The sequence below is a fragment of the Scyliorhinus torazame genome, chromosome 15, assembly GCF_047496885.1.
Source record: "Scyliorhinus torazame isolate Kashiwa2021f chromosome 15, sScyTor2.1, whole genome shotgun sequence".
Taxonomy (NCBI): Eukaryota; Metazoa; Chordata; class Chondrichthyes; order Carcharhiniformes; family Scyliorhinidae; genus Scyliorhinus; species Scyliorhinus torazame.
Genome location: NC_092721.1, coordinates 20,507,063 through 20,519,732, shown reverse-complemented (window position 1 = coordinate 20,519,732; position 12,670 = coordinate 20,507,063). Strand labels below are relative to the sequence as shown.

The window sequence follows — 12,670 nt, the reverse complement described above, 5'->3', positions numbered from 1 at the left end:
ATTTTTATCTAAGGAAGTTATCAGTAAAGATGGAGTAAGGGCATAACATTGTCCAAAACAAAGAGTGAAGCGCCAAAATGGACAGGCAAGTTTGGTTTGTTATAATGTCACTTTATCATGCATTGCACAAGTAGTAGCTAGCACTGAATTATATCTTGCAAATTTCCCATGAAAACAAAATATGGCAACCTCCATTAATCTGATAAAGATATTCATGCACATGGTTCCCTTACTTGCAAAATGTATGTCAGTGTGAAGCAGCTACTTTTAAAAAATGTTTTAAAAATAAATTTAGAGTATCCAATTATTTTTCCCCAAGGGGCAATTTAGCGTGGCCAATCCATCTACCTTGCACATCTTTGGGTTGTGGGGGTGAAACCCTCGCAGACACGGGGAGAATGTGCAAACTCCAGACGGACAGTGACCCAGGCCAGGATCGAACCCGGGTCCTCGGCTCAGTGAGGCAGCAGTGCTAATCACTGTGCCACCCAGGAAGCAGCTACTTAGTTATTTATTACATTAACATTTGTAAGAAAGAAAAATGAGAGAGATTTAGGGCACAGGTGTTTAATCTTGGAATTAAGTATCCTACGGATCATATTGTTCTGTAAAATAAATGATCTACTACATAGTTTAAATTGATCTGAAATCCACAGAACAAATGGATTTAGTTCAGATAGGCACTTGCTGCAGACAAAAGTAAGATAAATAATTCACTAAATGGCAATAAATAGAATGGCATAACTCCGTGCAACTATTACATGACAACTACTAACCATTATGCATGCCAGGCAATACAACAGATTCTTTTGATACAACTGAAGAATCCCTATCCCAGGTTGAACCTGAAAGGAATGACAAATAAAGAAATGTGATTGCTTTATAGTTACACTACATCTTCCATTAAGGCTCTAGTCATAATCACATTTTCTTAACCTGGCAAATCTCACCTAAAGATGCCGACTAAGTGAAAAACAATGTCAATAGGAATGGGGAAAAGGTAAATCAACAGCAAAACAAAAAAACACCACACACACTGGGGCACTCAGTACAAAGAGAAATCTGGCCTAATTTTGACAAACAAGAATCCACCGCTCCCTCCAATTTCATTTGAATATGCCAAGTTCATAATGTGAGAAAAACAAAATGTGTTGGAAAAATTCAGCAGGTCTCGCATCATCTGTGGAGAGAGAAACAGATTTAACAATTTGTGTGCAATACGACTCCTTCAGAACTCCGAAGAAGTCATATTGGACTCAAAACGTTGACGCCGTTTCACTCTCCACAGATGCTGCCAGATCTGCTGAGTTTTCACACCACTTTTTGTATTTATTTCAGATCCCCAGCATCCTCACAACGGGATACTGTTCCAGAGCACCAGCTGTCCTAAAGTATTTAAGCTTAGACAGTATCAGTGTGACTATGTACGCACACAAGCAAAGGTAGGCCTGACCCAACAACCATACACAATTGACTAAAGGTGTCACTGTATTGTGATTAGGGATGGGAACTGTGGGTATTTTTGCCTTTATTCCCTACCCTTTGGACATTTAGCAAATCTGGGACTATCCTGGTCTATATATTTATCCACTCAGATGTCAGGATAGTTCCTAAAGACCTATCAGGTAGAATGACAACTGACTCAGCAAACTTCGGTCCAATTCAGAGAAAGGAGTTAAGTTGGAAAACTAAGTGGAAGTGCAATTTACTGATTTAATTTAAAAGTTTTAAATTATATAAATAATCACTGTTGCGATGAAATAAAGTGGACATGTTTGTACTCAGGCAAATACCACTGTATTGCTCTAACTTGTTGTGCTGAATAAAACTAGACTATGCATCATTTACTTTTAAAGTTTCCTGAACATTTTAAATCTTGCACACCCAGAATAACACCTTGTACCAAACAAATCCATCACCTTTTGTGTTTGATTTCCCCATTTTAGATAGCATGCAGCAAAGGTATTTAATTTATTACATAATTATTAATTTTGTCACAATCTAAGATATTGAGCCAATAATAAAGAGCATTCAAAATCAACTGATTGAGAAGTATGTTGTGGTCTTAGATAACGGTTCCATTCCCCTCCACATCTATGAACCAAAGTCCACTTTTGTGAAGAAAGTCCATTTGTGAGAATTTTGTTCTTTACATAGATGTAAAATCTAATCACTAAAACTCAGGTATTTTCAAAGAACTCACATTTGACTCGAAGGGACTGTGCAATTGGTTTCCCCTCAGCTTGAGTCCAAGGAGAAGGGACAATGACACTATTCAAGAAAAACTACAAATAAGCAAAGGTCAGATAAATCAGAATATCAGGATGCATTACATGCTTAAATCTTGGTGAATTTTCAAGTAATATTACAACATGGCATTGAGTCGCTGCTTAAGTTAATAAAATTGGAGGGTTTCACCAGACATTCCTCTTATGAGCTGTGCTAAATGTCTCTCCCACAAGCAAGCCCTTACTCCTACAAAATGAGTTGTGATATTATCCACACAATAGTTGACACAGCAGTATTGTCCAGGGTAAAGCAGAAATCTCGTCATTGTGATTAGCTGTCAGATAGCAAATAAGCATGGGGACCACGTGACTTGAGCAAAAAAGCCTCAAAACATGTCTATTTACAAAAGAGAGAGAAACAGCAGCAAGGCGTGTATTTGACAAACCGCGTCCCTGTAGAACTTTTTATACCTCCTCAGGCACAAAATTAACAAAACCCAAAGATACTTCACAAACTCTGCTCACAATGAATCCTGCACCAAGTGTCTGTCATGAAACGTATGTAAGAGGTTTGTCCATTCACAACGAAGGCTCCATCTGTTCGCTGGCTACAAGGTGTCATGGTATATAATATTTGCAGAAACGAGACACATTTGAGTCACTTGCTATCCTGAGACATGATCCCCCTCATCGACATGACTGGCTTTCCCGAGTTCAAAGCAATTAATCATGAATTACAATCAACCGTGAAAAAAATACGATGGTGCCCATCCAGCATTTGAACAGAACAAAGCCGAAAGCCCAGTCACTTATGAGACATCTGTCAAAGATCTAAAGTGATTAAATAAGGTAGCATGTCAAAGTCTTTGGGAGAGTGCAATAGATATTTACCGAAACAGCATCATGTACATGGAACTTCAATTATGTAGACAGAGTGGAAAAGTTGGCACTGTTCTTAAAACAGAATACAAGGAGATTTGACTTAGGTGTTTAAAATCATGAGGGATATTGGTTGAATGAGATTAAAAGCAGATTGGATAAACACTGGGAGGGAAAACATTTACGGAGCTATGAAGAAACAGTGTGCGAGCTGGGCAGCTCCATCAAAGGCACGATGAGCCAAAAGGGCCTCCTTCATTCTTTATCATTTTAGAATTCTATGAAACAGTTCAAAAAGTTGACATTATTAAATATTTCAATCAATTCAACTATTTAACCAATTAATTCAAAATATTGAAAATCCAAATTGTCCACTGGTTCTTTAAAACTGAAAACAAAAATGAATTAAACCTTTTCATTTTCTCACCAGTATCTATATTTAGCATGCACTGTTGAACTTTAAAAAAAAATTAACTGTAAGCACACTATCAATTGTACGTGGATGAATGAATTGTACTTTAAGAACTGTGTAAAAATTAGTCACTTGAGAAGAACGTTCTTTTGAACCAGTTTGTCAGTGAGACTTGCCAGCCAGATTTTACTTAAAATGAATGTCACATCAAAAACTTTGGTCGAAACACTTACTTCTTCAATGGCTTTTTGTTTTCTTGCCTCAATATCATTGTCTAATCTAAAAGCATAAATAAAAATGTTTTTAAAAAAGTAATATTAGGGTTACAAGTCTGCTAACTTTGAAACTAACCCCCTAGTACTGTACGAAGAAAAATAATCTTTCCCCTGTGATTTAACAAGAGTTTATATGCATGTTTTTAACTTTCGACATTTTTGAACTACAAAAGACATTAATTTGCTCATTGTTGTAGCTTACTACTTAAAAATAGAATTAGACAATATTATGATTTATCGCTCAACCATTGCAGATAATGAACATTCTAGACTGCAGTTCTTATCTGCACTGGCCACAATTAGAAAGATCTACACTTCAAATACCGGTCTCATTAGCAAAAGAACCATTGGAAACAATGATATACTGGTAGTCGTTGTGTAGTACAGAACTTGAGGATTGCTGAGAAAAAGAAACATGGGGTGGGGTTTTCCAGCCCTGCCCACCATCAGGATCATCCGGTCCTGCCTCAATTCAATGGATTTTAGCTGGCCTACTGAATCTCCTGTGGTCCTGTAGGGGGCCAGAGAATCCCAGCCATGTTGTTGAAGCTTTTTGTCTTGCACTTATCAGGACAATTTACAAGAATACCAAATGTAATGGAAACAACCAAACTGTTGTTTCCTTTACATCTGCTGCTCTTGCGAATCGTCCTGATGAATGCAAGACATAATGCTTTGATAACGTGTCTTTTTTCAGCGATATACTTGCAGAAGTGCATTAAATGTGGAATGAAAACTTGAAAGTCAATACCAGTCAATAAAGTCTAATTCACTATACGACCTTGTATGCAATACAATCCAAATGCAATAAAATACAATGTTATGGAAAAAATATGATGGGTGCCTTAACTGAACTAATTGAGGCCATGCTAACATTATCAAATCATTTTGAATTAAAAACAGCCCTAGAGTGAGAATACTTCATAAGCTTCCCCTCCTGAATGGCAAACAAAATTCTACCACATATATAAGTTAAACAGATGCTAAAGAGCTGGATCTGGGAGGCACGGTAGCACAGTGGTTAGCACTGTTGATTCACAGCGTCAAGGAGCCAGGTTCGATTCCCGGCTTGGTCACTGACTGTGCAGAGACTCCACATTCTCCCAGTGTCTGCGTGGGTTTCCTCCGGGGTGTTCCGGTTTACTCCCACAAAGTCCCGAAGAACGTGCTTGTTAGGTGAATTGGACATTCTGAATTCTCTCTCCGTATACCCAAGCAGGACTACGAGGGGATTTTCACAGTAAATTCATTGCAGTGTTAATGTAAGCCTACTTGTGAATAATAAAGATTATTATTATAATGACTCCACTGTACACAACGCATAGTAGAATAAACGAAAGAGAAAATGCTGGAAAATCTCAGCAGGTCTGGCAGCATCTGTAGGGAGAGAAAAGAGCTAACGTTCCAAGTCCGATGACTCTTTGTCAAAGACTTATCATAGTAGAATAAAACTGGTAACCTGGTGTAGCTCATGTATGTAGATTGCTGGTGAACATCTTCTGGGTCAATTTCAATTGGATGCAAGATGGCTAGCTCTTCAATGGACCATTTGAATTTTCCAGGTGTCTAAGTAAGGAAAGTAGTACATTGTCAAGCCATTCACCAGATGTAAAAAATAGTTGACCTTTATATACCGCTTTTCAAGAACTCAGGACATCCCAAAGTTTTTCGAATTGTAGCCATTGTTGGAATGGCTACAACCAATTTGCACACCAATAGGTCCCAAAACAGCAATAAAAGAAATGACCAAAAGCCAACTAACATTACAACGTTCCCTCAGTGCTGCATGGCATTGCTAGCCTTGATTATATGCTAATGATTCTGTACTAAGCTGACCAACATGCATTACTGCTGGCAATTTTCAAACTGACAAAATATTAAGTAATAATAACCTTTTACTGCCACAGGTATGAAGTTACTGTGAAAAGCCCCTAGTCGCCACATTCCGGCGCCTGTTCGGGTAAGCTGGTACGGGAATTGAACCCGCGCTGCTGGCCTTGTTCTGCATTACAAACCAGCTGTCTAGCTCACTGAGCTAAAGTCATCCCAAAAGCATGTAAATTTAAAGACAAAATTATAGCCAGTGTCTTGTTTGCGTTTAAATGTTTCTTCTCTCTCCTATCCATTTACTTATGAATCACTTTAATTTGCTACTTGCTAATCCACTTTCTTTGAAAAGTAGCTTTCATATGGTATATATCCTTTCTTTTAAAACAACCAACTTAAAATACAGCATTGCTAATTAGTGTTATATACAGAAGCCAAAATATCATTGAAATCTAATATACTAATCAGAGTCAAGCTGCCTGATTTAAATTTCAAACAATGCTTGACAGCTTACTGTCAGTCACAATCAACTGTGCATTCACCATGGCAACACCTCTACCAATCAGAGTCCACTTGCCAACCAATAAGCAGTCGCTTTTCATAGTTTAAATTTGTTCTTTCCCCATAACATTGGTATTCTTGCAAACCATCCTGATGAGTGCAAGACGAAAAGCTTCAACAAAGAAATCCCGTTTTTTTCAGCAATACTAAAATATTAGTCAGGATAAGAGAAAAGAATTCTCCCTTTGAAGAGTGCCAACTAACCTGTGAGTCAGGGGTTTTCACCAATCTGAAGACAGAAGGACTCGGAACGATTGGCTCATGCAAACTTGCATAATCACTGGGGCTCTCAAATGGATTTGAGATAGGAGGCCGCCCAGGTGTGTCTGGCATTACATGTAACCTGGTCTCACTCTTCAGATCTCCCATTACTCCTTCTGAACAGTATGCAACTCTTTTCCACTTCCAGTTGCTTAACATTGGGGAAACAAGAATCTACAGGGCAAAAACAATTATTTTCAAGTCAAGTGAGTTTTATTTGGGTCATGTTTCTAGGAAGCACTTTGGGACATTCTTCTACTTAAATGCACAGATAAACTATAGCACTCTAATCCAGTAATCCATTAGCATTAAAATAAACATGGTAATAAGATTTTTTAAAAGGATTTCATTCAAGTGCACACATTATTTTTCAATTAAAGAGGACATGAAGAGCACATCCTTATAGAGAGTTTGCAAAAAAACTTGTAACAGCCTATGGATTTGTTGATTATTTGCAGGCTTCAGATAAATAAATGAAGCAAGTACTTTAATTAGTCTCTTCACATAGAGGATCAGCTTTTTATTGGTCAATTGTTTAGGTTGATTCTTTTCGATATAAACAATTTCTTTCTACACATCTTTCCTTGTTAATCAGATATCCTTAAAATACTACTTAGCCCAGTCATTTTCAAACTCATCGGTCGCTTTGAAAAAGGCCGGTCAAACCAGTGGGCCAGACCGCCTCCTCCTGATATCATCACGCTGACCCAGGAGCAGATTTCTTTTTAAAAAAATCAATGGAATCTTCCAGCCAGAAGCTGCGGCAGAGAGGTCACGTGCCCCGTACACTGATTTGATGTCACGTGTACCGAGGTACAGTGAAAAGTATTGTTCTGCGTACAGTCCAGACAGATCACTCCATACCTGAAAAAACATAGAACATGTGGTGATATGCATCAATGTAAATACATGTAGGCTAGCTAGACACTAGAGGGAGCACCAGAAACATCACACACACACACTCAACCAATAGATCAGTTAGATAGGACACGACCAATGGACATTCACGATACACACCAAGGTGACACGACCACAAGAGGGCATTACACTAACCCATATATAAAGGACACCACACATGATCTGCCTCTTTCCAGTGGAGACAGTCAGTAAGTAGAGACACAGGGTTGATTCAATATCACTCCCACCACGTAGATTGCAGCAACTGGTTAGTCAGTCTGGGTAGCTATAGTAGGATTAGCAGCAGTATCGAACCCGAGTAATAGAAGTGTAAATGATTTAATAAACGTGTTGAAGTTATCTCTACATCTGAACCTTCCTTTGTCAAGTGCACCACAAGGAAGCCGCTTATGTTACACCTAGAACATAACAAATCAGAACATACATAAAATTACAATGTAAATGCCAGAGGTACAGGCATCGGGTGAGCATATGGAGTGCAGTACTACTCAGTAGAGAAGATGTGTGAAGAGATCAGTTCAGTCCATAAGAGTGTCATTCAAGAGTCTGTAACAGCGGGGAAGAAGCTATTTTTGAACCTGTTAGTGCGTGTTCTCAGACTTTTGCATCTCCTGCTCTGGGTGCGAGCCAGATTCCTCCATTTTGAGCTGCCAGCAAGCAAGCAACAGGACTGAATAATTGAAAATGGATCGTTTTGTAATAAGGAAAAGGCCAGAGACACAAATAGGCCAGGATCTCACAATTAAATCTGCTGAAGAGAGCTGCTCATGGCAGGATAAAGCAGTGCTGGTATGAGCTCCAGGGCTCCTGGTGAACAACCCATTAAAAAGCGGAAATCAGGAACAAAGTAGTATAAAGATGTTTGTGGTGATCCACTGTATTAGGCCGGCTGGCTCCGCCCACGGAGAACTGTATAAATATGCATGACCTCCAGTGCCCTGCCATTTCGGCAGCTGCAGCAGGAGGCCACGCATCTGACTGTAATACAGCCACAGTTGTACCCAACTTTAGTCTTTGTGCAATTGATCGTGCATCAATTTATTACAGTCAGATTTTCCACAGAATTGAAATCAGAATTAAGCCCGATCGCTTGCAGCTGGATCTGCACTCGCCCGACGCCGGAAAAGACTTCACTCACTGGCTAGCATGTTTCGAGGCTTACATCAACTCGGCGGATCCCGCGCCAACGGAGGCTCAGAAGGTAAACGTCCTGTACTCGAGACTGAGCTCCAGCGTGTTCCCGTTGATCCAAGATGCCACGAATTACACAAAAACAATGGAACTCCTTAAGGAACACTACGCGCAAAGGCAAACACACTCTTCGCCAGGCATGTACTCGCCACCCGCTCACAACTACCTGGTGAGTCCATCGAAGACTTCTGGCGGGCCCTAATTCCACTCGTCCGGGACTGTGACTTTCAGGCCGTTACGGCTGCCGAACACGCGAATCTCCTCATGTGCGATGCTTTCGTGACGGAGATTGCGTCGGACTGCATCCGAGAACGATTACTGGAAGGGGCCACGCTCGAACTGGCGGAGACAAAAGCCTTGGGCGTTCTCCATGACGGTTGCATCCCATAACGTGCAATCGTACCCCTCCCGCTGCGCTGCCCACCCTTCTGCTCCTTCCTATCCCTCCTGGACCCCGCCGCCGACCTCCTCAGATGAGGCCCTGCCTTCCCAATACACCTGCGCCGCACGCCGATCCGCGCACCCCGGGGCTCCCTGCTGCTACTTCTGCGGTCAGCAGAAGGACCCCCGCCAAAACTGCCCGGCCCGCACAGCCGTTTGTAAAGCCTGCAGTAAAAAGGGCCACTTCGCGGCTGTGTGCCAGGCCTGCGCAGTCGCTGCGATTGTGCCCGCTATCGCCCCCTTCCCCACACAATGGAGCCGCCATCTTGTCCCCCTTCGGCCACGTGCGCCGCCATCTTGTCCCGACCCCGCGATGTGCGCACCATGGGCGCCACCATCTTGTCCCCCACAGGGTCTCCGGACATCCCGACATCGGAACCGCACACGCTCGCCACCCGAAGCATCCGACGGTTACTCGCAGCTCGCTTCGATGACGCTGGACCAATCTCGACCGCACAACCTGGCCACCGCATCGACGACGGTGAAAATCAACGGCCACACGAACTCGCGCCTGCTGGACTCCGGGAGCATCGAAAGCTTTGTTCACTCAGATACGGTAAGGCGCTGCCTCCCTTGCGGTCCACCCTGCCAATCAAAGGATCTCCCTAGCCTCCGGATCCCACTCCGTCCCAATCCGAGGCTTTTGTAGTCACCCTCATGGTCCAGGGCGTAGAATTTAGTAACTTACGCCTCTATGTCCTTCTTAATCTCTGCGCTGCACTCCTGTTGGGCCTGGACTTCCAGTGCAACCTTCAGAGTCTCACCCTCAAATTCAGCGGGCCCTTACCCCCCCTTACCGTTTGCGGCCTCGCGACCCTCAAGGTCGATCCCCCCCTCCCTTTTTGCCAATCTAACTGCGGATTACAAGCCCGCTGCCACTAGGAGCAGACGATATAGCACCCTGGACAAGACCTTCATCAGGTCCGAAGTCTAGAGGCTGCTTAAGGAGGGTATTATCGAGGCCAGCAACAGCCCCTGGAGAGCCCAAGTGGTAGTGGTTAAAACTGGGGAGAAACACAGGATGGTCGTGGACTACAGCCAGACCATCAATCGGTACACGCAGCTCGACGCGTACCCCCTCCCACGCATATCTGATATGGTCAATCAGATTGCACGGTACTGGGTCTTCTCAACAATTGACCTGAAATCCGCCTACCACCAGCTCCCCATCCGGAAGTCGGACCGGTCATACACAGTCTTCGAGACGGACGGTCGCCTCTACCACTTCCTTAGGGTCCCTTTCGGCGTCACAAATGGGGTCTCGGACTTCCAAAGAGAGATGGACCAAATGGTCGACCAGTACGGTTTGCAGGCCACCTTTCCGTACTTAGATAATGTCACCATCTGCAGCCATGACCAGCAGGGCCACGATGCCAACCTCGATAAATTCCTCTGCACTGCCACTCTTCTCAACCTGACCTACAACAAAGAGAAGTGTGTGTTCAGCACCACCCGGTTAGCCATTCTCGGCTATATAGTCCAAAACAGACTTCTCGGGCCCGGGCCCGACCGCATGCGCCTTAATTATAGGTGGAGAGCTCGATTCTCCACCGCAAGATGGAACTGCCCCTCCCCCACTGCCCCAAGGCCCTCAAAGGCTGCCGGGGGTTCTTTTCCTACTACGCTCAGTGGGTCCCAAACTATGCGGACAAGGCCCGCCCACTCATTCAGTCCACCCAATTCCCCCTCGCGGCCGAGGCACAACACACTTTCGCCCGCATCAGAGCAGACATCGCCAAGGCCGGGATGCGCGCAGTGGACGAGTCACTGCCTTTCCAAGTAGAAAGCGATGCTTCAGACGTCGCTCTTGCCGCCACTCTAAACCAGGCAGGCAGACCCGTGGCATTCTTTTCCCACACCCTTCATGCCTCTGAAATTCAACACTCATACGTCGAAAAGGAAGCCCAAGCTATCGTTGAAGCTGCGTGGCATTGGAGGCATTACCGGGCCGGTAAGAGATTCACTCTCCTTATGGACCAACGGTCGGTAGCCTTCATGTTCAATAACACACAGCGGGACAAGATCACAAATGATAAAATCTTGCGGTGGAGAATCGAGCTCTCCACCTATAATTAAGAGATTTTGTATCGCCCCGGTAAACTCAATGAGCCCCCAGATGCCCTCTCCTGAGGTACATGTGCCAGAGCACAAGTGGACCAACTCCGGGCCCTACACGACAGCCTTTGTCACCCGGGGGTCACTCGATTGTACCATCTGGTCAAGCTCGCAATCTGCTTTACTCCATCGAGGAAGTAAGGACAGTCACCAGGGATGGCCAGGTCTGTGCGGAGTGCAACTTTTGCCACCCAGTAATAGTACAGCAGGTTTGGGAGGGGCAATATCCCCACCCGACGTCCCCTCTGCAAGAAATCCCTACTAACCCTCGGTGTCCTACCTGTCCAAACTAACTCAGAAATCAATTTATCCACACTCCGGAAGAACGCTTTAGGCAGGAAAATTGGAAAAGACTGAAAAATAAAACAAACACCTTGGCAACACATTCATTTTCATGGTGTGTACTCTCCCCCCAATGATAGCGGCAGGACATTCCACCTCTTCAAATCCCCTTTGACCTCCTATAACAGCCCCGTCAGGTTCCACTTATGCATTGTAGCCCAGTCATGGGCCATCTGAATCCTTAAGTACTTAAACTGTGCCCGAACCACCTTAAAGGCAAGGTCTCCGGATTCTCACTTCTCCCCTGGGCGTTCACCGGGAATACCTCACTTTTCCCCACATTCAAGCTATACCCCGAAAATGCACCAAATTTCCCCAACAGCTCCATGATTCTCCCCATAGACTTCACAACATACAACTGTACATCATCAGCATACAATGACACCTTGTGCTCTCTACCCCCTATCACAATCCCCTGCAATTCATTCTAAGCCTAGAGCACAATTTCTAAAGGCTCAATGGCCACATGAATAACAACAGCGATAACAGGCAACCATGCTTCGCCCCCTTATACAACCTTCAATACCCAAAATTCATTATGTTAGGGGACGTGTATAGTAAACATACCCATGCAACAAACGTCGGCCCAAACCCCCTAAGAATCTTGAACAAGTACCGCCCCTCAACGCGATCAAAGGCCTTCTCTGCATCTCTCGATATGATAACCTCCGTGACGGGGTCATAACCACATTCAACCACCTCCTGATATTACCAAAAAACTGTTGGTCCTTAACGAACACCATCCGATCCTCAGATACCACCTCGCAACACACCCTTCCAACCACCTCGCCAACAACTATGCATCTATATTCAGTAAGGAGAAGGGCCTAGAAGACCCACGCTCCGTCGGATCCTTCTCCTTCTTTGGAATCAATGAAATAGAGGCTTGTGCCAGCTGGCAGGCAATTCCACCCTCTCCAACGATTCATTTACCATACTCAGACGATGAGGCACCAATTCTATCAAAAATCCCTTATAAAGTTTAACCGGGAACCCATCTAGTCCCGACGCCTTTCCCAATTGCATTAATCCCACACACTCCATTATCTCCTGAAACCCCAATGGCACCTCCAATGTCTGGCTCTTCCCCTCCCCCACCTCCAGAAACACCAACCCATCCAAAAACGGACCCATATCCACATCCTCCCCCCAGGTTTAGACTTATACAATCCCTGATAAAAGGCCTCATATGCCTTACTGATCTTCTCTGGTGCCGACAC

General features: G+C 43.9%; 1 protein-coding gene across 3 annotated transcripts in view; it reads right to left on the bottom strand.

The window, feature by feature from the left end:
* bora (bora aurora kinase A activator) overlaps window positions 1-12,670 on the bottom strand; it is a 35,559-nt gene that overhangs the window by 18,323 nt on the left and 4,566 nt on the right. For all 3 annotated transcript variants that reach the window (XM_072476133.1, XM_072476131.1, XM_072476132.1), the window contains exons 2-6: window positions 6,387-6,617; window positions 5,254-5,360; window positions 3,753-3,798; window positions 2,204-2,285; window positions 777-845 (exon numbers count right to left, since the gene is read on the bottom strand). In XM_072476133.1, coding sequence (XP_072332234.1) covers window positions 777-845; window positions 2,204-2,285; window positions 3,753-3,798; window positions 5,254-5,360; window positions 6,387-6,602 — 520 coding nt within the window. In that variant the 5' untranslated portion in view covers window positions 6,603-6,617. The remainder of the gene's footprint in view (window positions 1-776; window positions 846-2,203; window positions 2,286-3,752; window positions 3,799-5,253; window positions 5,361-6,386; window positions 6,618-12,670) is intronic.